The sequence below is a fragment of the Dichotomopilus funicola genome (genome assembly GCF_033296635.1).
Source record: "Dichotomopilus funicola strain CBS 141.50 unplaced genomic scaffold C8A04scaffold_11, whole genome shotgun sequence".
In the NCBI taxonomy this organism is placed as follows: domain Eukaryota; kingdom Fungi; phylum Ascomycota; class Sordariomycetes; order Sordariales; family Chaetomiaceae; genus Dichotomopilus; species Dichotomopilus funicola.
This window is the reverse complement of record NW_026944032.1, coordinates 78,087-100,271: the sequence shown is the minus strand read 5'-3', so window position 1 is coordinate 100,271 and position 22,185 is coordinate 78,087. Positions and strand designations below refer to the sequence as shown.

The 22,185-nt window shown below is 55.7% G+C and overlaps 8 protein-coding genes across 8 annotated transcripts; 4 read left to right on the top strand and 4 right to left on the bottom strand.

Annotated features, from left to right (window-relative positions):
* Positions 1-477: 477 nt before the first annotated feature.
* C8A04DRAFT_10162 (uncharacterized protein) lies at positions 478-3,852 on the top strand (the record flags this gene model as incomplete). Its single annotated transcript, XM_062776486.1, has 1 exon — positions 478-3,852. One exon carries the CDS (start codon positions 478-480, stop codon positions 3,850-3,852), a length of 3,375 nt encoding a protein of 1,124 aa, XP_062639329.1.
* Positions 3,853-5,071: 1,219 nt separating this feature from the next.
* Positions 5,072-5,694, bottom strand: C8A04DRAFT_10134 (ubiquitin-conjugating enzyme/RWD-like protein; the record flags this gene model as incomplete). The annotated part of the gene is made up of 2 exons (XM_062776477.1): positions 5,072-5,596; positions 5,665-5,694. The coding sequence occupies 2 exons, from the start codon at positions 5,692-5,694 to the stop codon at positions 5,072-5,074; spliced, it is 555 nt and encodes a 184-aa protein (XP_062639328.1).
* A 688-nt stretch (positions 5,695-6,382) lies between these two features.
* On the bottom strand, positions 6,383-12,859 carry C8A04DRAFT_26116 (uncharacterized protein; the record flags this gene model as incomplete). Its single annotated transcript, XM_062779804.1, has 3 exons — positions 6,383-12,664; positions 12,721-12,795; positions 12,857-12,859. The coding sequence occupies 3 exons, from the start codon at positions 12,857-12,859 to the stop codon at positions 6,383-6,385; spliced, it is 6,360 nt and encodes a 2,119-aa protein (XP_062639327.1).
* Positions 12,860-13,401: 542 nt separating this feature from the next.
* C8A04DRAFT_10163 (Chs5p-Arf1p-binding proteins-domain-containing protein) lies at positions 13,402-15,892 on the top strand (the record flags this gene model as incomplete). Its single annotated transcript, XM_062776487.1, has 7 exons — positions 13,402-13,424; positions 13,486-13,616; positions 13,678-13,804; positions 13,868-14,148; positions 14,210-15,043; positions 15,140-15,282; positions 15,350-15,892. The coding sequence occupies 7 exons, from the start codon at positions 13,402-13,404 to the stop codon at positions 15,890-15,892; spliced, it is 2,082 nt and encodes a 693-aa protein (XP_062639326.1).
* A 1,436-nt stretch (positions 15,893-17,328) lies between these two features.
* C8A04DRAFT_35254 (Aldo/keto reductase) lies at positions 17,329-18,393 on the top strand (the record flags this gene model as incomplete). The annotated part of the gene is made up of 3 exons (XM_062783101.1): positions 17,329-17,345; positions 17,455-17,938; positions 18,004-18,393. The coding sequence occupies 3 exons, from the start codon at positions 17,329-17,331 to the stop codon at positions 18,391-18,393; spliced, it is 891 nt and encodes a 296-aa protein (XP_062639325.1).
* Positions 18,394-18,641: 248 nt separating this feature from the next.
* On the bottom strand, positions 18,642-19,283 carry C8A04DRAFT_35253 (HIT-like domain-containing protein; the record flags this gene model as incomplete). Its single annotated transcript, XM_062783100.1, has 1 exon — positions 18,642-19,283. The coding sequence occupies one exon, from the start codon at positions 19,281-19,283 to the stop codon at positions 18,642-18,644; it is 642 nt and encodes a 213-aa protein (XP_062639324.1).
* Positions 19,284-19,773: 490 nt separating this feature from the next.
* On the top strand, positions 19,774-20,126 carry C8A04DRAFT_26112 (uncharacterized protein; the record flags this gene model as incomplete). The annotated part of the gene is made up of 2 exons (XM_062779803.1): positions 19,774-20,027; positions 20,102-20,126. 2 exons carry the CDS (start codon positions 19,774-19,776, stop codon positions 20,124-20,126), a joined length of 279 nt encoding a protein of 92 aa, XP_062639323.1.
* Positions 20,127-20,463: 337 nt separating this feature from the next.
* On the bottom strand, positions 20,464-21,709 carry C8A04DRAFT_10100 (uncharacterized protein; the record flags this gene model as incomplete). Its single annotated transcript, XM_062776465.1, has 2 exons — positions 20,464-21,566; positions 21,628-21,709. The coding sequence occupies 2 exons, from the start codon at positions 21,707-21,709 to the stop codon at positions 20,464-20,466; spliced, it is 1,185 nt and encodes a 394-aa protein (XP_062639322.1).
* Positions 21,710-22,185: the final 476 nt, after the last annotated feature.

The following is a 22,185-nucleotide window of genomic DNA, read 5'->3' as shown; positions in this document are numbered from 1 at the left end:
GGCATTTGAGGACGTCCATGTCCGCATCTGCTCAACCTGGCCGCATGAAAGAGCCGTGCAGCTGATTATTGGTTATGACGGAGTTGGATATCGAGGTCTTGCCCATCCTCATTTGAGATTAGGTTGTTGTGCCCGGCTTCCGACTTTGCATCCTGTCGCCGTTGGCCTTGAACTTGGTTTTGGTGCTTCGTTGCCTGGGTCGAAGATTTCAGGTTGGCAACCCCGAATCAAGCTGGGCTGGCACTCCCGGGGGTCACAGGCCCGGGACCTCCATCCCGGCACTTACTGAACCCCAACAAACCAAACAGGTGGGCTCCATCGCGCGGTGCTGGGACCGCATCCGGGGTCTGGCCAGGGCTCATTTGGGAGCTTCGCGCTAAAGGAAAATAACAAAAAGCTTGGGCGTCCGTCGACGATATTTTCCTCTGCTCCTCCGCCCGCGACGCTGGCCCGCCTCCTTCCGCAACGGCCCCGGCAATGATGGAGAATCGGTATCCGACCGATGACGCTGCTGGCGGCGGAGCGGCCCATCCCATCGAGCAGGATGGCCCTCCTCCTAACGCAGAGCGTGCCGGACCGGGGCCGTATACACCATCGCCACAAAGATTCCAGCAAGGGCAGTGGAGGCCACAGCCGAACTACTACCAACAGCACGAACCGCAACACCACCAGCACCAGCAACAATGGCAGACCGCGGGACCACCTTCGCCCTGGCCTAAACACGAGGAGGTTGACGCTTCATCCGCGTACGATCGTTACCCCCAAGCCCAGCCCCAGCCGCGGCCCTTCCGCCTGCAAAACCCGCCGCCGCCTGGGCGGATGCACCCTTCGGGTTCTCGCAGACCGGTCCTGCAGTTGGGATCAGACGGATCCGATGTTCCCCCCGACCTCGCGTCTCCTCGCAGCGATTCCTTTTTCTACAGCTCCCGTCCGACCAGACCATGCCCGAGCCCGACCCCGACAATTTCATACTATCAACCTGTTCATAGGACGAGAGCCGAATCATCACCGACGCATCGCCCACCGCGGTCTGCTTTCCCTGGCCTGTCATCCAATCCGTTTATCCCAGAGTCGCCCGAGTCGGCGAGCTCGCCCACGCACTCCCGCAAGTTTCCCTCGTTTGCCCGGCAGCATGATCCTTTAGCTCGATTGTCACCGGGCCCGAATTTCAACTCCCCGGCCGAAAGCCGACAAGGCACCCCGACGGAGCCCAGTATGGTGGTGGAGAACTTCTCACGCCCACGGAAGACGAGTGTTAGGTCGCAGCAGTCGGACAGCGCCTTGTCGCGGCGCATGGTGACACCGCACCGGCTCCAAGCTGAGCCGCCCCTGGCAGATCAGCCGCCGCCAACAAGTAGCACCCAAGCACCCGCCAGTTTCAATTCAGCCTCAAACCCCTGGACGGGAAACCGCCGGTTGTCAGGATCCTCTTCTCAATCCACGAGTACCTTTTCCTCCGCTCCCCACCGTTCAAGCAACGATCGTTTCGACGGCACACCGAGAATTGATCATTCACGACACGCAATCTCGACGACGACCGCTGCTGCGCCGTCTGCATCTGCACGACCACCACCGACTCATTATAACCCAAACAGCCCCTCGACACACCTCCGCGAGCCAACACCATGGTTGGCGACCGGAGATGAGTTGCGCTCGAGTTTCCGATCCCAGCTCACTGCGTCAACTGCTCAAGGGACCGTCTCCACGGCCAGCGGGACGGAACGGAACAGCATCCTAACCAAGGACAGTAGCTTCACGGAACAGTCAATTATCAACGGATACGCACGGCGGAGCTGGAGAGCCAATTCCATTGACGACGGCCCGAGCCTGGAGGATGTGATGGGAATGTACGAACGAGGGTTTAATGATTCAGATATCGAGAGTGTCCGCCGTAGCATGCGATTCGCTGAAGACGACGATATCCCCGACGCAGACCACGACTTCGAGATACTCGAACCGAAGGACGCATCACGCCCGGCGAGCGGTCATTCTGATACGGGTGGACTTGAGGCAAAGATGTTGGAAGCGATGAGTGACAGCCTGCCCATTCCACAAGCGCTACCTGTGCCAGAGGCGGAGCTCCAGGGGGGCCGACGATCGAGGACACGACGATCGTTGCTTCCGAGCTCACTGCCGAATGAGATCGGGTTGGGTTTCACGATCGAACAGGCGCCAAGACGGGACAAACCAGAGTCAGATACCAGTGAAAAACACGATTCAGCCAAGATGTTGGACGGAGATGATGGACCGGTCGTGGCTCGCGATGGTACCAACAGTCAGCCTCCCACGCCAACCTCGCCCACATCACCGAACTCGACGACCTCGTCGACCCCGACGCAAGCTCACCCGGTGGATAATACTACCCCCCCGCTAGGCGAGACCTCGGCACCGCCAGCACCCGTGAACATACCCTCCTTACCACAGGAACCCCCGGAGGAACCTGGCAGCCGTGATCGTTACGGATTTCGAAAAGCTAGTGCCAATGTTACCCGCCAAGCGTATGATGCTTGGGACGCGACTTACACCGAGTATTTAGCCCGGCGACGCAAGAAATGGATCGCGTTCCTGAAGGACAACTCTCTCATGACAGATCGACCGAATCGATTCCCCCAGCGTAGTGCGAAGGCGAAGCGGTTTATCCGCAAAGGGATCCCCCCGGACTGGAGGGGAGCTGCGTGGTTTTATTATGCCGGCGGACCAGCGATCGTGAGCAAACATCGCGGAGTTTACGAGCAGCTTGTTCGCCGGGCTGGTCTTGATCTTGGTGGAACCGACGGGACGCGGGACCCAGCGGGCGAAGTGAAGCCGCTGATTATAGAAGATATCGAGAAGGACCTTTACCGGACGTTCCCCGACAATATACGGTTTAAGCCGCCACGCACGGCCACCGAGACACCGACCGCCCAAACAAACCCGACTCAGCCTGCCGCCGAACCCGACATCATCACGTCGCTGCGGCGAGTGTTGAATGCCTTTGCTTTGTACAACCCACGCATTGGGTATTGCCAGTCCTTGAATTTCCTGGCGGGCCTCCTTCTACTTTTTGTAGAGACCGAGGAACAGGCGTTCTGGCTGCTGAACATTATCACACGAGTTTACCTACCTGGAACCCATGAGATGAGCCTCGAGGGCTCCAAGGTCGACCTCGGCGTTTTAATGCTTGCCATGAAGGACTCGATGCCAGCTGTGTGGAAACAGATTGGCGGCGATGAGCTCGAAGCGGGCAAAAAGACCAAGGGCCGGCTCGGCTATAAGCTTGGCCATGGGAACAACCCCGGCAGTATCAGCGACCCGAATCGCCTGCCGGCCATCACGCTCTGCATGACAGCCTGGTTTATGTCCTGTTTCATTGGCACGCTCCCCATCGAAACAGTCCTGCGCGTCTGGGACGTCTTCTTCTATGAAGGCTCCCGCACGCTGTTCCGCATCGCCCTAACGATCTTCAAACTGGGCGAGCGCGAGATCAAGGCGGTACAGGACCCGATGGAGATGTTTGGCGTCGTCCAGACATTCCCCCGACGCATGGTTGACTGCAACACCCTCATCGAAACCTGTTACAAGCGCCGCAATGGGATCGGTCACCTTAGCCAAGAGGCCGTTGAAGAGAAGCGGCAAGAGCGTCGTGACGGCATCCGCAAATGGAAGGCTGAGCAAGAGGCTGCTGCCAGCGACACCAGCAACAATGCTGACCACAATTACAACAGCCCACGCCCATCGACAAAGCAAAGGTTTGGCGCCGGCGCACTGGGTTTGGATTTGGCCGCCGACCTCGACGACGTGCGCCGGAAAGCCAACCTGTTTGGCCGGAAGAAGGACCAACGGGAACAGGCCCGGGCGACCGAGGTGGCGTAGGGCGCACCTCGGCCCCTATCTATCATCCCTTGAAGACACTTTTCACCAACTACTTGTTACACACCCACGTTCCTTTTTTTTATTTTGTGTCATCCTTTTCCCTTCTTTCCTTTGTCACATACCCGGCGCGTCGGGAAACGCGCTTTATTTTCTCTGGTGCCACCTAGGCAGACTATTTCTGTTATCTGTGCAAACGCCTCCTTCGGGTTTGCGTATTGGCAGATTTGGTAGGCATCTGGTGTATGTGTTGTACATCCACCCTTTTTTTCTCCATTTTCACTTCATCGGTTCAATTTTTTTTCCTTTTCTTGTTCACATCTTCTACTACAGTGGGCCGCCTCACGTCCCCCGACCGATTCAGAGCATTTATGTGGGTAACGGGTTTTCCTCTCTACAAGCATTCGCATAGCATGGCATGGGCCGCGGGAGAAGGGAAGATAAACACGGCGCTGGGATGGTTGCCGGACTAGGGGTGGCGGGAGAAGGGAAAGGGAAAGGGAAGACAAAAAAAAGGGAGATATGGCGATTTAAACCGGGGACACCTTTTCTTTGTGTCTATATGTGTATACCGGGACTGGTACAGGCGATGTCCACCTTTTGCTGGATCTTCATAGGCAGGGATTGCACCAGGATAGGGGGCTCATCGTATCACATTGTTGATGAGTGAGTCAAATCAGATTCAAGATGAGCGATCAAATCAAGACATCTCTATCAACATATACCAGGCAGACGGTGCTGAAGTCCACCTTGAATATTGACCTTAGATGACTGGTTCATTGCGGTAGTTATCGAGTCACCACCGGATCATCCAGGGCTTTGAGAACTAGGCTATTCCCCTCATTCGCTTTTGATGTCTTTCCAATCAGGACTGTTCCCCGGAACCTAACCCAGCTTGGTCCCCCTTGAATCCTGTTGCAATACCGGATGAGTAGAGTAGCACAACTCTCGGCGACCGCTGGGCCGTTGACTATTGCTAATACCTAAGCAAACCTCACTAGAAACACAACCATCTGGCCCTTCGCTTTCTCAACCCGATATCTAACTAGCCGTAGGCTTCGCTGAGTCAAGCCAGATTTGTATCCATGTAAATAGCATGTATGTGCTCCCACAACTTGTGAGCTCGGCATTTCCCTCTTTGTTTCCTTCTCTTCCCCCTTATGTCCATATCCTCGCCTTCCCCCCATCATCTCCCCATCTGCCCCCACCTTCTCCAACCCATCTAAGGCCTCACAACAGCAGCACCAGTCGCCGCCCCCCCAGCAGCCTCCGCCCCCGCCGCCGCAGCACCAACAGCCGCATCAAACTTCACCGGCCCCTTCGCATACCGTACCACATACGCCCTTGCATTCTTCTCAAACTCCGCCCTATCCTGCCGAAACTCATCCGCAATCCGCGCCTCCAACGGATCATCCGGCTGCGGCTCAACCAACAACGCCCGCACAGCCTCCAACACGCCCGCCAGCCTTGTCGACGGCTTCCAGTTCTCTGCCTTCAGCGGGCCTAAGCATACGTTGCCCAGGCTGTCGTTGGTTACGTTGGGGTGGTAGATGCGGGTCGCGAAGGTTACTACGGGAGCGCGGAAGGGGTAGTCGACGGGGAGGGTGACGATGAGACCGAATTGCCCGCCGGCGTAGACGGTGTTGTCGGGCCCGGCGAGCGTGACGTGCCAGCGGTGGAGGTCGGAGTCGTTGGGGAGGGTGATGGTGATACCGGCTGGTGGGGAGGTGGTGCACTCTGCGAGTTCCTGGGATTTGTTAGGGATGGGATGGACTTGTGGGGGGGAAGCGGGAGTTTGAGATTTGCTTGAGGTACCTTTGCGATCCGCTTGTTTTGGGACGCCATCGTGGGAAGGGTTCCTGTCTTCTAGGTTGTTGGTGTCTTTTCGGTAAGGTGGTGTGTTTCTGATGGTCTAGGAAGCAGCTCTTCCTTGCTGTAGTTATTCGTACAGTGGATGCTTATGATTTGCTAAGATACCAGCTATTCGGTTTAGGGGTATTACTTCAAAAAGAAATAGAGCGGCTGTGGCCAAGAACATAGGTGATGTTAAACTAGAGACTTGAGGGGACTGGTAGGAACCAAGGCATCAATAGGTCCATCAAAGGGTTGTTAAAGGGCAGCCCAGCGCAAACGCAGTTGTTGGACGAGAGCAAGGTGGGGTCGGAGCTCACTTGTGACGTGCATGTGGGGCGACCTATCGCTGACGGGCCGCCAAGAACTGAGCTCAGGGAGCTCGGGCATTTTGGGGGGCTCCATGCAGGGCCATAAAGAGCATGGGAGCACCTGACAGGCTGAAAGCGCCGGTGTTTGGCTATTTAGAACTTACTACTGTATGTACCTATGTATGTTAGGTACCTGGTAGGTTTCTTAGTGTTGCCATACACATGATCAATAAAGAAAGTAATACTCAGGAGCCCTCCGCGATCCAACCCAGAACGCCATATCGTCCGCGACCCTGCCCTATCTCCTGCAGCCACCGGAAAACGCCTTTCACTTGGCCAAGTTGTGAAATATCATGAATGCCACCCAAAAACTAATTCCCCTCCTCCTCTTCTTCCTCTTCATCGTCGTCTTCATCCTCCTCCCCATCATCTTCCTCCGTCGCCTCGGCGTCATCTGCGGCATGGAGGGCTGGCCCGCTTACTGAAATGTCTGCTGTCTCATCCTCTGCCTCATCCTCTTCAGCAGCCTCCTCCGCCTCGTCACCACTCTCATCGTCTTCATCGTCTTCTTCTTCTTCCTCCTCTTCGCCCACCTCTTCACCCTCCTCTTCTTCATCTATGTCTCCTTCGTGTTCCTCAGGCGCTTCTTCCACACCCTCCTTCTCGTCCTCGTGCTCCGCCTCTGTATCGCCGGCATCCCCCATCTCAACGTCGCCGTCGCCGTCCCCAGCTTCGTGATCTTCCTCCTCGCCTTCTTCGTGTTCACCTCCACCCTCAATCACCGTCTCGTCTTGATGACCCTGCTCAGCCCCACTCTCACTCTCATCTTCTTCTTCCTCTTCCTCCTCTTCCTCATCCGTGCTATCCCCAACACCTCCATCAACCGCAATCCCAGCATCCATACTCCGTCTCAAATTAGGAAACAGCAGCGACGGTGGGACATCATCCTCATAATCCGCCGGCACATCGCTCAGATCACTCTCGTCATCCGCCGAGTCGTGCACACTGCCCGGCGGGCTCGAGACGTCACTGCCCCCTTGCCTGCCCTTACCACCACCAAGGCTACCACCACCCCCAGCCGCACGGCGCCCATTTTCGTCGTCGTCGCCCGCATCCTTCATCTCAACATCCTCATCCTCCCCTTCATCATCATGTCCACTCTCGTCGTCGCTCCCCTCCGCAAGACCACGCACCGTCGCCCGCGCACTCGAGATACTGCCCATTCGGGATCTTGTCCTGCCCGTCTTCGCAGCACCCGCACTAGCCCCTCCACCATTCCCGTTCGAAGACCCGCCAGGACCGTGACTCCCGCCAGCCCCACCAGCTGATCGCGGCGCCGCCTCTGCCGCGCGTAGCACGGCCTGCACGGCTTGTTCGGCCTTGCGCAGGATATTCGGCCTTCGGATACCCGCGCCCGCACGGCCTCTAGCGTTCCCGGGCAGGTCGCCGGCGACCGAGTGCCGCTCTGATCGGTCGCGGTCGGGCTGTTCGGAGCCCGCCCGTAGCGAGCCAAGGACGGATGGGGTTGTGTCGTTGGTGTCACGGTCGCGGGTGACAAGTGTGTGGAGGAGTTTGGATTTGAGGTCGTCTGGTTTTGGTCCGGTGGTAGTGTCGGAGGAGGATGGGACTGCTCCGAGTGGCTGCTGCTGCTGCTGCTGTTGCTCGGGCCCTGACATATCGGGTTTGAGATGGAGATAGATGGTGGAGTAACAGTCAGTAATGAGGTCGTCGATGGGACCCGCTTTCATAAGGTTGGAGTTGAGTTTCTTGATTTCGACGGCCTCTTTCATGGCTGTGAGAGCGGCGTTATTCTCGGCCGCGGGCGTGGTTGACCAATCAGTGATCCTTTCGCCAATGAGATCGAACTCATCAGGAGTGAGGGACTTGAAGGCGTCTTCATCTGCCGGGGGCACTTCGAAAGTCTGCTGGAGAAGCTTGACGTAGGTGACGACGCAGAACTGCCAGAGCTCGTTGAAGTGGTAAAAGTCGGCGCCCTTTTTGCGGATGCGGCGTAAGACGGCCTCCATGTTGACACGGTCTTTCATGACATCGAGAAGGCGGACGACAAACCGGATGTATTGCTCGGTGTAGACGTGATGTCGTCCGGGTCGCTCGGCGTCACACTTCCACACGTTCATGACCATTGTCTTGGTGAACATGCTCTCTCGGAGCACGTTGAAGGCGGCCTTGGCGGCCTCCTCGCGTTCTTCATTGGTACTGGGATCTTCGTTAAACAAGACGTGGGCGTGGCGGACAATGATTCGGTGCTGCCAATTCGATTTGTCCTTGTCCCGCAGATACCGCAGACAGCGGATCACGTAGGCCTTCCACTCCTCGGCGTTCTCGACCGAAACCTCCTGCCCGCGGTCTGGCGCGTACGGCTGCTGTTGCAAGATGTTTGCTGCCGTTTGGATATCAAGGTCGCCTCGCTTGACGAGCTTGTGAACGACTGAGACAATCTTGTAATGGGGCTCGAGAATCGGATCCTGGCCGTGCCTCGGCTTTGGTAACAGCGACACCACCTCGATCGTCTTCTCAAGGGCATCAATTACCGTGTTCACCGTGGGATGGTGTCGACGGTTCTTCTCATCGAGTTCCTCGACTGGTTTCTGGTACATCTTCCAGATGCACTTGGCCACCATGTAAGGGTTCTTCCAATCCTTTGGTCTCGCGGGCATGGCCTTGCGGAACAGGTGGGCGGCAAACTTCCAAACCTGATAGTCCGTCATCTCGTTGTGCAGGATCTTCTTATAGGTTCCGGCACCTTCGGCTTCGATGAAGAACCGTTTCTGTTCCTCGTGCTGGAAGGGCTCCATAGCAAACGGCCCGCGGCTGGACGAGTACATGCGCATGCCGAACTCATGGTACATGTCGTACAGCGCTTCCTCGTCGTCCTCCAGGGATGTGAGGGCAGCCGGGTCAGACGCCCAGGCGTACGAATGGGACAAAGCCATGATGTAGCTGTGGATGGCGTTCCGTTGGAACTTGAGGAGCTCTGCGCGCTCCTTGTTCATTTTGTCGGCGGTCCAAAGCACGGACTCATCCAATTCGTAGTCGAAGCACTCCGCCAGACGAAACCAGGCGTCCCAGCGATCTGGGGTGTACTGGAGCTGGAGTCGAAGGAACGTAGCCCCGATACGCAGGTCGTCCGTAGCACCCGGTGTTTGCCGCCGGTTCAGATCAACGCCCTTGAATTTTGTGAGGGCAATCATGCCCAAGAGGAAGAACCACCCTTGCTTGGCCGGGGCGCTCTCTGGTGTGTTGATGGTCACGGCGTCCAGATCGACACTGCCGGTCAACGCCTGGTAGAGATGCAATGGGTGGATTGGCGCTTTGAGGTATTCTGAGTAGTTACGCAGGTTGTGTGCCATCTGCGGGCTTGACTTGGCCGACCCGATCGCCTGCTGCATTCGCTCGATCGTTGTCTTCAGGTCAGACTTGAGCAGATCCTTCATCGACATCCGGTTTGCAAGCATGGTGATCTTTTCAACTAGCTGCAAAGCCTGACGTTTCTCCAAGTTTTCGGGCTCACAGCCGTGGTCCTGTACCTCCCAGACGCCGACGCCAAGCTTTAGACCATGCAAGTCGTAAAGCACCTGGCCAAGGTAGTCTTCCCAGTTGTCAATGTTCCTCTGCTTGAGCAGCTCCACGCGCATCATCTTGAGAAAAATCTTGTTGGATGTCTTGCAGCATTTGCGGAGTCCCAACACCTGGTGCACCGCGGCCAGGTAATCGGCTAGATCATTCTCGGGTTTCGGGAACAGTTCGGCATGCTGATTGACGCCAACCTTGAGCATGGTGTACTGGAGTGACCAGGCTCGTACCTGCATCTCTTGAAGTTTGTTCAAGAACGCTTTTAGCTCTGAGTTGTTCGCGATCGGCGGCTTCATCCCAATCCGCGTCTCATCCTCATACATTGCAGCTACGTGGAGTAAACAGCTGACCTTGGCCAGAGCAGACATGCTTGATCTCAGGTGATCATCGTCAATGACGTCGAAGGAGCTGTTGTCGTTTAATGCTAGGTGTAGTGACTGGATAATCAGGTCATCCAGGGCTTTGAGCAGGCTCATGAACTGGGTCCTCCTCGGTTCGTCCGGTGATTGGAGGTAGTCGTCGCTCTCAAGATCAGCGACAACAGCCTCGATACTTCGGAGAAAACATGAAAACTGTTTCGTGGTGTACTGTAACTTCCCGTAGGCTTCACCTAGTCGAGACCAGAGCAATAGCCTGAGCTCTGTGCTACTGCTTTTCAAGAACTTCCACAGATCCATGAGTTCTTGGCTGGCACACTCCGAGATGGGCTTCCTGCGTTGTTTCCCGTCTGCAGAATCGGAGCTGGCACCACTTGTTTCTGGCGTGGGGGAGATGTCGATGTAAACCGCCTCTGGGTTGAGAACTGGCTCCAGACTCTCAATGACCGAGACTGGGTCCCCGGAGTCCTCCTGAAACAGGCCGAGAAAAAAGTCCATGGTGGTTAACTTGGATATTTCGCGATCAGCAGCAGCCGCAGAGATCTCCGCTACAGTAGAGTTGTTCGGAAGAGTGAGTTCAACCGTCGTAGACTCGGCGAGAAAGTCACGAAGGCTGTGCCAGCAATTAAGGATATGGTCTCGTGGCGCGCCATTTGCCGTTGTTGTTGAGGACACTGATGCCCACAGAAGGCGAAGCGCAAGGGGGTCGCCTGGTTTGGGGTCACGTTGCCTGGTGAGCTCAACGGCAAGTCCCATCCATCTATTTACCCGATGCTTTGCTTCTGATCTAGCGCCCGGGTCCGTCGCGCTGTTGGAATCCATGGCGTGGTCACAGATGTCGAGATGCAACTCAAAGAGCATCTGAGCAAAGCTGGCAAGTTCATCCGTTACGTTTCTGTGGTCATCATTGAGGCTAGTCTCGAGGTCGTGGAGAAAGCCGTCATAAATGCTAGCATCAAGCTGGGTGACCACATCAACGACGGCTGTCCTCAACTGATCGCTCCATTTCTGCTCCATGTACGTCCTGCCCAAAAGCTTGATGTATCTGTAAGCGACGTCGTGTATCGTGTGCCAACTGCGATTTGTGCCCTCCACGAAACTGCGGAGCCCTCGAGAGTCGTCAAACGCGGGCGTCTCTTGAGCGCGTTGCGAGCCAGACTTTGCGTGCTCAAGAAAGGTAGAAAGGCTGAGTTGTGGGAGCTCTCGTTTATTTAACAAAACCGCCCCGGTGTCTTGGTCGAAATGCGTTATCGCATCCCGGAGGTCGACTGTGGCCTGATTCTGGATCTTACCCATTCGATCGTCTGCGGCACACGAGTCGAGGACCTCGGCGATCCTCCCCAACGTCACTTGGTCTGTTACGCCGACGTTCTCCAAAAGGTTCTTGGTGGTCTGGAATAGATTTTGATCGGCGGCTTGCAAAGGTTGCAGCTTTGTTGCAAGAAATGTGGCCGAGTCCATGGCTTCTTCAGCAGCAGTGTCCCGCCGCCTGGTTCTTTTGCTTCTTTTTACATCGGCTGTCTCCTCTTCGTTGGCATCCGGAATACCTGCCACAGACTGCGATCGTTTCCTGGTTGCTCCCGAGTTTCCACGCTCTTTAGATGATTGTTCTTCGGTTGGCGTGCTGTCGATCGGAGCGGAAGATGGCTCTTCTGCCAGTGCCTCTTCGTTCGGTTGATCCACGGCCGCTTCTTCTGTCTTGACAGCTTCTTCTTGGGTACCCGGGGAAGGGGAGAGCTCCCGGGGTTGCAGTTGCAGTTGCATATCGATCTCCATCTGAACATCCTCTTCGTCCTCGTCTGTGGCCGGCGCATGGATCCAGATGGCGCGGCCGACAAGCCCTTCTTCGGCGACAAAGCACACAATAGCAGCGCCCAGCTCAGCCCACGATAGGTTTGATATTGAGATGTCTTTGCGAGGGGTTTCAATGTCTCCCTTATGAGGCTCGGATGCTGCCAGATTCTTCGTCGGATTGGGTAGGAACGGCATTGGATCCATGAATCGAGTTAGATAGGGGGGTATTTCTCCCTCCACAAATGGCTTCATGATGGGGTGACTCAATGCCATCTCATCACCAAGAACTCGAAGCTGTTGCTTGAGTTGTTCGCCGGCAAAACCCTCGGCTAGAGAGGGTGGTTCGATTTCCTCAACTGCCGGGTCATCGTCTAGCTCAATGGCAGCCTCCAGACTGTACCGGCTGACGCGGGTGCTCTTCAAAAATGCGGCGACCCTGCCGACTTTCCTCCAGAGTTCGGCATCTGAGGGGTCGCGGTCCAGAGCAACGCAGAAGTCCTCCAGTGCCCGGTGTGCATCCTTCAAGACATCGGCGTCCTTGAGCAGATCCTCCTTTTGCGCTAATGATTTTTTCGCCCGGTATTTGATGCGATCAATGACGAATTGGCCATGGTTTTTGTGCGACAAGTAGAGCGCCTGGGGAAGGCTGCTACCAATACCATCAACGTCGGCGCCAAGGGGCGGGAGTCCCTGCGCAAAGGCTGGCTCGATCGCCAAGGTCCCATCCTGGCCTGCCTCGAACCGTTCGAAATCAGTTTTGCTTTCTGGGTATTGAAACACCTCGGACTCGAAAAGGGCGTCGTACGCGTCGGCGGCTTGATCGAAGAACTGCGGGCCCTGCGAGTGGAGCTTGAGGGCATTCTGGAATAATTTCAAGGCATCATCGACCTGCGGGTGTGATCAGAAAGCAATCCGAGGCGGAAAAAGTTGTGGCCGTAACCCACCTGCAGGTCCTTGGTTGTGTCGACCTCCTCGTCGATGTTCTCTTCGGGTTCGACGTTGATGGCCAAGAAGGCGGCCTAGAGATGAGCCCGTTAGTAAAAACCGGGAGTTATCATAAAATAGAAGGAAGTAATTTACCATCTTGTCGTTTGAGTCCGAAATGTCATGTGCTAAGGAGGTTCGTGTTCACGGTTCAATCCGATGCTGTTAATGTTCAACCCACAACTTTTGATGCCTCCAGACCGGGGGTTCGCGAAAGGAAGACGCGACTGCCAATGGTTAATTAACGTTAAATTCAAAGGTGGTGGCCCGAGCCCCTGATGTGACCCGTCCACCCCCACAGGCAGCGGTTTCAGACCCAATCCCAGCTGTGGAAATGCCAAGACAACCGTGCGTGGCCGCAAGCAGCTTTGGGAGAGCTGCTGGGGGCGAACAAGCCAAAACTTGTCCCGAGACAAGCACTTGGATTGAGAAAGGGAGTCAGGACCCATTGCGGAGTGGGTTTGAACATACGTCCATCCATTCAGAAGTCCACGCATTCCGCTGTGCGGTGCGAATCCCCGTCTATCGGCAAATCACCAAGCCTTCAACTTTCCGATCAATTCGAGGCCTTGAGCGCAGCGAACGGGTACCTTACATCGCATCGCCGCGCCAAGTGACATCACGGCCGTTCTCCCCTCGCCATGGTTGCGCCCGCCGTGCCCGAGTGCGTGCTCCCCACCACCGCCGGTTTGGAAGCGGTTGAGCTAATGGCTTTATTTGTGTAGGCTAACCGAGGAGGTGCTCCATGAGGCAATTGACGCCCGTACCGATTCCCTTGTCTCCCTGCGCGAGCTGGGCCCGCCCGATCTTGTGCATCTTGTGAAACAGCAGCTCAGGAGTGGAGGAAAACAGGTTGGTTTCTTCTAGCCTGTGCAGGTCTGACGATGATATATGTTGACTCCTGCATGTGTAGACAGGCGTCTATCACCATGTCACAGGCGTGGATGCATCGTCGTCCGCGAGTCTCGCCGCCTACATCAATACCCTAGCTTACAGGGAGTTCGGACCTTCCGCCACCAGCAAGACCCTCGAGGGAACCTATTGGTAATTCGGTCCCATTCTTATGGTTATCGCCGTGCGGAATTGATTGTTGACCCCCCGCAATAGCTGTTACAATGCCTTCTCTCGGGTCGACATGCGCGTTCACGCCCCCTTTCCCGGTTCGGTAGAGAGTTACTGCGTCGACGAGCGGGGCGAAAAGCGCAAGGCTACCGACGAGCTCTGGCTCGAAACATACCTCTGTAGCGTCCTCCGCGCTTACTCCTACGCCGATGACGGTACCGGCGAGACCATAAGGAAGATCATTGGCGTCCGGCGGTTCAACCCGGTGACCAATACGGAGACGGAACAACGCTTCCTCAGCGCGGCAGAACACATGTTCTTTAGGGGTGAGTAGACCGAACCCCCCACTTATGGCGGCCCGTTAGCTGTTGTTAACGAACCCCCTAGGCTGGCAACTTGGGTCGGACTCCGTTGTTCAGGTGCCAAACGTTGTCTCGAATCACCTCACAGCTGGCCTCCTTCGATACTTCCACACGACGGGTCGATATGCGTCAGGAATTAACTTGTTCGAGAAGCTGCGGACCCAAAACGTCGAAGTCGCCGCTCTTCTCGCCAAGGTCTTGTTCATGGGCAACGAAGAGGTCCAGGGGATACGCATTCTCTATGATGCCCTGAAGCAGTCGCCCATGGACTACGTCATGCTGGACACACAATCCGAATTTCTGTTGAAAAAGGCCAAAGGCTCGGCCTCACCCGACCAAAAGGACGACAGACTGCGCTTGGCTCTCGGTTGCGCGGACCGCAGCACCATCGCTGCGCCCAGTGAGTTTGGCACTTGGGCCAGGCTAGCTGAGGTGTATGTGGCCATGGAGGACTGGGAGAATGCGCTTACAACGCTCAACTCATGTCCCATGTTCACCTATCAAGACAAGGATGCGCCTGTCATGCCGGAACCTAGAGACATCCACCTCCCAACTCTTCAGGAGACAAGATTGGATGAGATCGACAGTGAACCCGAGTCCCGGTACGCGGAGCAGGTGGACCCGAGTCTGCTAAACCTCCGCGCAGCTGCTTACCGCGGGACATTTAAGCATGCCTATAGCATCCTGACGGAGATGACTTCCAAAATTGGTTGGGACCAGTTGCTGAAGATCAGGAGCAACGTGTTCGTGATGGAAGATGAATACCGCGAGAAACAGGAATCAACAACAACGTACCCTAAAAACAGGAATGCTAGCACGGACGCTCTCCGCGGAACCCCAGACCCTACGACTAATGGACGTGCGTCTGAGGCCGGGGACGAAGAGGCTAAGGATGAGGAGACGAAGGACGAGGAGGCTAAGGACGAAGATCCCGAAGAAGAGAATGAGGAGGAAGCTGAGCCAAGCGCTGATAAAGGAAAGGAAAAGGCGGTCGATGATGAATCCGGTGCGCAGACACTTTCTCCCGGCGCCGGCGAGAACATTGAGCGGCCCTCGAGCGCTGTGGATCCAGCTGAAGTGAAGAAAGGCGATGACAGCGTGAGCTCACCCCTGGCACTCTCATTCGAGGTTTATTTTTCGCATCCGTTACTGACAGCCTCCTTAGGGGTCCAAGGATGACCATTTCTCCCGCTTGAATAACAAGCGTCTTTGCGAACGCTGGCTCGACAGCCTGTTCATGGTGCTCTACGAGGACCTGCGCGTCTACACCATTTGGCGTACACAAATGGCACAGTACCGGGCTCAGAGCATGCAATACAAAAAGTCGGCCGAGGAATGGGAGATACTTGGCTCGCTCGCTGAACGCCTGCAGCACGTCGACGAGGCCGTCGAGGCTTACCGCGCCTGTCTCGCGCAACGGTTCAGCCCCCGCGCATTGGCCGGCATCCTCAAGGTTTTCGAGAAGAACAAGGCCAGCACTCGCGACACCGTGGCCGCCACCATCAGGCTTGTAACATGGCAGTACAGGTGGTACAGCGAGTTTTCGCCCGAGCTGCTGCACACGATCCGCATGCTCATTGAGGACGAGGGCGCTGTCAAAGTCCGCAGCATTATCCAGGCGACCAACTTACCACAGAACGTGCTCGACTTGACGCATCATTACGCTGCGCTTTGTGCGACCTTCAGGAGCAGTGGAACTGACGGCTAGTGGTCGGACTAGTACGGCTCTGGGGGGGAAACGAGCAGGCATGTGCTGGGAGAATGATGAGAGGGGAAGAAAAGTTTGTGACGCGCAATAGGGGCGCGGCGTTTGAGGTAGTTGGTAAGGGCTGGGTGGCAGCGTTTGGCGTCACACAGGTGTTTGGCGGTTCTTTAGGGGTTCCGTTCGTTCTTCCGTTCGTCCTATCGGGCGGCCAACTCGTGGACGGTGAGTTTTAGATCTTGCTGCTCGAATTCGAACACCCAGTATCCCTACCTTTTAAAGCTCGACGGGGCCACGCTGTTGGTGGTTTGGCCCCTATCGTTTTCTCGTTTCAGCCTATGATTGCCCATTGCGAATATCCGAGTTCATATCCTTGTCCTAGCTTGAAGTGGAAGCTTTAGGCTTTTTTCAACGTCTAGCCTATCGCACACCGTAGGAGAGATGTGCTACTGGCTAAGTCGAGCAAGTTGCGTCTTGTATTTCCCCACTTCCAAGATCTTTAGACCAGGCTCTTATCACTTTACTCGTATTTAAGTTCACCCGGATTATTAATGCCCAAGAACTTTGCAGGATCAACGTAGTGAGATTTCATGGCCTTGGATTATGGTCGCACAACTGAGTGGGTATTGTGGTTGTTCGTTCCATGGTGGTGGAATTCAGGGGTATTTGTTGATTGGAGAGGCGGGGGACCATGCAGCGTCTTCCCCTCCATTACGCATGCGAAGTTGCGAACAGCCACGCAACCACAGCCATCCATTGCACCACACACCGAGACACCGAAAGAAAGCTAAGTAGAAGAAGTGGAGGGGGAAACGAGGCCGTCGCATTCCCGCTTTGAGTCACTTCGGCGAAGACAATGCAACGGTGGGTAGGCCCACTGATTGTGGAATTAACCTGCGAGCACCCAGGCACCCCAACTTGCCGACGAAGCTTTCCTCGCTGTCGTATCGGTCCGTGATGCCGAATCTTCGGGTCGGCCGAGCTCCGAGCCGCTTCACTCCCTCTCGGGAACGGCCTACATATCGGCCCAGTAATTCATCGAGTACTTTCATGAGGACTTAACCCCCCACCATGCATATCCCTGCTCGCGCAACAAGTCTTGCTTCCCCCCACTCAAGAGCTTCGTCTCACCACTGGCCGAATTTTGTTGCCATATTGAGGGTATCCCCGCGTGCGCCGTGTAAAAAAACACGGGTCGTTGGAGAACAATCGTGCGGGGTGTGGGGAACACCAGCACCACGGGGTAACGTCATAGCAAACTTTGGGTAATGGAAACACTTCGAAGGTCGGGACGGGTGTGGTCCCACATCGGGCTGTTGGAGCTCAGGAGTAATAAAGCTGCTCGATGCGCCGCCCATTTTGGGTTTGCGGTTCGAGCAACTTCAGCCCCTTTAACATCGATATTACCATTACGAGCATCCCGTCAGTACTCCGCCGCAACCATGACCAAGTTCAGCACGTAAGAAGCCTTCCCCAGCCTCTATGTCGCCCTTCCGTCCCCCCTCATGTGTCCCATGATTTTATCCCATTTTTCCTCGCATTCCTTTATTGACCCATCCGTGGTTCAGGGAGACCTTCAAGCTCAACACGGGCAAGGAGATCCCCGCCATCGGCCTGGGCACATGGCAGTCCGGTCCTGGTGAGGTCGGCAATGCCATTGAGGTAGCGCTGAAGAACGGGTACCGACACATCGACACCGCATTCGCGTATGGCAACGAGAAGGAGGTCGGCGAGGGTCTCCGCGCATCGGGGGTGCCGCGCGAGGAGATCTTCCTGACGACCAAGCTTAACAACCCTTGGCACAAGCGGGTACCCGAGGCGCTTGAGGCGTCGCTGAAGAACCTGGGTGTGGATTACCTCGACTTGTACCTGATGCACTGGCCATCGAGCACAGATCCTTCGGACTCCAAGAAGCACTACGAAGACTGGGACTATGTCAACACCTGGCACGAGCTGCAGAAGCTGGTCGACACCGGCAAGGTCCGTAGCCTGGGTGTCAGCAACTTTGGCATCACGCACCTTGAGCGTCTGCTCAGCGACCCCAACACGAAGGTATGTGGACCCTTTCGGGAGGCTTCAAGCCCAGGTGTAGTAAATCCGTGCTGACATTCGAGAAGATTGTGCCGGCCGTCAACCAGATCGAGCTTCACCCCGCCAACCCGTCGCCCAAGTTAATTGCCTACCTCAAGGAGAAGGGCATCCACCCCTCCGGCTACTCCCCACTGGGCAGCATCGACTCGCCTCTGTACAGGAACGAGACGCTCAAGTTCATTGCGGAATCCAAGAACCTCAGCGTTGCCCAGGTCCTGCTTCTTTGGGGCGTCCAGAAGGGTTGGAGCGTGCTGCCTAAGAGTGTCAACGCCGAGCGCATCAAGGCTAACTTCGATCTCGACAACCGTGACTTGACGGAGGAGGAGGTTGCCAAGATCGATGCGATCCCCGACCGTTTCAAGGTTTGCGGTGACAAGTGGTTGCCGATTAAGGTGTTTTTCGGCGATGATGAGTAAGGCGCTGCGGGAGTTAGATAGAGTAATATTAGAGATATTTCGAAAGAAAGACGCAAAAAAAGTCTCAAAAAACCTTACCGAAGAGACCCATCACGATGCCATCGTCCATCCACGTTTCTCAACATGCCGTTTTAACGCACACACAACGTCGCGCTTCGTGTCTTCCCCAAGGCCCTAATGATGGCGACATGTCGAAACGAGCGCAAGAACATCACGGCCCCCATTCTCCAAGTCGGGCACGATACTCCCTACAGCTTCGCCCCAGCCTCCTCGTCTGCCCTCAACACCTCCGCCACCGCTCTCCGAACCCTTTCCGCCAGCGCAACCCCCTCCTCCTCATCCAGCTCATCCCTCTGCCCGCGCCCAAACATCGTCGCCGTAAACCGCTCACTGCGCTGGTCCCGCAATTCCGGGCGCGGAATCACATGGAAATGCATATGCGGCACAACCTGCGCGGCGGCGGCACCATTGTTCTGCACCACATTCCAATCATGAATCCCCGTCGCGCGCACGACCGCGGCAGACAGGATCCGCAGATAACGGCCTAGCTCGGCGGATTCCGCGGCGGAGACGTCGGTGAGTTTGGGACGGTGCGGGCGCGGACAGAGCAGGACGTGGCCGACGGAGAGCGGCATGATATCGAGGAAGGCGACGAGGTGTGGGGTGGAGAGGATGATGAAGGTCGACGGTTGCGGGGACGTTAATTCGGGGTTGAGGATTGGTGAGGTCGGTGATGGCGGGTCGGAAGGGTTATATGGTGGGAAGACGGCGGAGATGTGGCAGAAGGGGCAGCTGGGTTCGGAATCGGGGGAGGTGGACGACGTGGACCGGGGGAGCCCAGGGTCGAAGTCGGTGGGAGATGGGACGGTGATGGAGGTTTTAGGCGCCATGGTGGCAGTAGGTTTGTGGACGCGTTCGAATGTTTGTTGAAAGAGTGAATTGAAAGAGGGGGAAAACGCTGGCTTCAGTTTGGACGTGTTACTTCCGGAAAGCTCCCATTTGAAGCGTCGTGTGCTTGATGCTTTGGAGACTCGACACCTCGGCTCATGGTTTCCAGCAAGAGCTGATTCGTCTGTCTTGCCTGCCGGAGACCGAGCTATGAGTCTGGGCCAAAACACGTTCCCACGTGATTTAATCCCTGCACAGGCCCACCGCTCATGTGTTCTGCCGCATGCGTCCGCCAATTTTTCTGCCGCCTTATTCAACCCCTCGACTCGTCCCAGCATTTATCAGCAGAGCTATCGAAGCACGTCCAGCCCATCCATCTCTTAATCCACAAGCTTTCATCAACGCCGAGACCTCCTCCAATCCCTCCATCGACCCAATTGCACCCTCATCCGACTAGCCAATTAACAAAGAACCTCGGACTCGATCAACACAATGTCTCGCGAGGAATACCAGATCCCGACCGGCTCCGCCTCTGCCTCCGTGGGTGGTGGTGCTGGTGCGGGCGCGGGCGGCTCCTCTTCCTACAATGCCCCTGCGGTGCGCGACTACACAGGCTCCGGTGCCGACGGCGGTACAATGTACTACATGTGCGGCGACTGCGCGGTGCGGGTGCCGCTGGAGAAAGGCGCGGCCATCCGTTGCCAGAAGTGCGGCGCACGTGTCTTGTACAAAGAGAGGACGAAGAGGTGAGTTTTGTTGTGGAAGGAGATACATTGTGTTCTTCGGAATAAAGACGTGATGTTAATGAGTTTTGTTGTAGGATGGTCCAGTTTGAAGCACGATAGATGGGTTGGATTGAGTCATAGATGAAGGGATATTATTGGGCACACCAGCCAGCCCACCACCCGCAAAGGTCGCCCACGGTGTTTTCATGTTGACAACAGAAGGATAATAGTTGCATCACCTCTCTGTTATGGCGTTATGGAAACTGGATAAACAAGAATTACGCACCGGCGTGTGCAATGGATGGGAAATGTTGATTCTTTGATTTCCTATTACTTGAGATGTCCGCCCATTCAAGGACGTGGTATCATTCCAAACGCCGATGATGCTAAACCCCCATTTTGCCGTCCCAATACTGTGCCCAACAAACCAACAGATTCATTTCCATACAAGCTGTTCCTATCGCTGGGAGTGTAGATATTTGGCAAAGCTCGCGTCTGCCGCCGTGGAATCCTCTTGGTGCAACATGGATGCCTCGTACCTCGCCTGCAATCCCTCCCGGTCTTGCTCATCATCAAGCTCATCTTCACTGGCTTCATCCGGGCTCAGTGGTTCCATATCGTCATCCTCCAACTTAATGTCGCCTGGAGCGCTGGTAGATGCCACATTGCCCATCGACATACCCTTCATCATCTTATCCAACTCTTTCTCCCTTTGCTTCTTCTTAACCTCTTCCCTTTCTGCTCGTTTGCGATCCAACTCCGGCTGATAATCCCTTCTGAACTCGTCCGCCTTCTCTTTCACAGCCTCGAAGAATTCATCGATCCCCGTACCTTGGACGGAGCTGACGCCTACTACGCTGAGGTGGCTGTAGAATTCCTCCAGCATAAGGCTCATGCTGTTCAGAAGGCTGCCCATGTATCCGCTCCCCGCACCCTCGCCTTCTTGCCCTCCAAAGGCATTGCTGTTTTGGTCGTTGTCCAACGCCTCCTGGAATGCTTCATAGTCGGTCATCCACTCCTTCGCAAACGATGCGTCCTTCACGTCGGTCTTGTTGAAGACGATGATCATCGGCAGCTTGGTTTTGTACAAGATACTGCAAGCGTAGAGCATGTTGCTCATAAAGGTCGAGGTGGAGCTCGTGCGCGGGGTATCGACGATGTATGCGATGACGGTAGGGAACGATGACGCGAGGGAGTCCAAGAGAATGCTTCCTGATGCCGACCACACGAAGGCTTCTATTTGGCCTGGCGTGTCGACGAGGATGTGTTTGATGGGTTTTCGGCTCGGGTTCTCCGGATCGGGTGCTGCCCTCTTCTCGAGAAGGCCAAGAACTTGATCCACCTTGGTGGTGAAGAGATTCAGGGCCGTCATGATACCTCCATTAGGACCTAAGTTGTACTCTTCCATGACCTTCTTGTAGTTGACGGAATCCCGGATGTCAATGTTACTCTGATACGGCGAGTAGGTGACGGCAGGGTCAAGGTTCACGACGTAAGGAGGCTCTTTCTTGGCGTGGAGATGGGCGTTGATGCGCTGCATGAAGGTTGTCTTCCCTGCTCCTAAAATGGGTGTTAGGGACCTTTGTCGTGACGACGAGTAAGGTGCAGAGGGAGAACATACCTGCCATCCCGACGCAGACGACCACGACGGGTTGCTCGGATGGGCCATCTGAGGCTGGTGTCGGTGTTGAACTCGAATCCATATTGTAAACAACAAGCTCACCGTCCGCGATGAATCTGAAGATTGATCATGGAGAGGAGGTTTGTGGGAGATATCTTCGCGATCTGGATTGGAATCCAATCGGGGATGGCGGGGTTGGTGGGGCGGTGGGCAAGCTCAAAGAATGTCACACTCAGGCAACACAGTGTTTAAAAACGGTCTCACATGCGCTCGAGAGCGGCTCCCTTTTTTTCATCCCGCCTGTCTTTGGATTCCACATCTTCTCTTGGCGTGACGAATAAGCTCATTGCCCGTCACAGCCTGTTGCCAATAGTGAATACCTTTACGGTATCAATTATCATTCAACCAACTCAAAACTTTGCGCCGACATATCCAGTGCGCGATCAATGATCAATGCTGCAAGTTTGGCAGCGCAACGAAAGCTTCGCTGTTGATCATCTCGCCGTCCAAAGCGAAAGTCCCGGCCAGAGCCGTCTCACGTCATCTAGACCCTTGGCA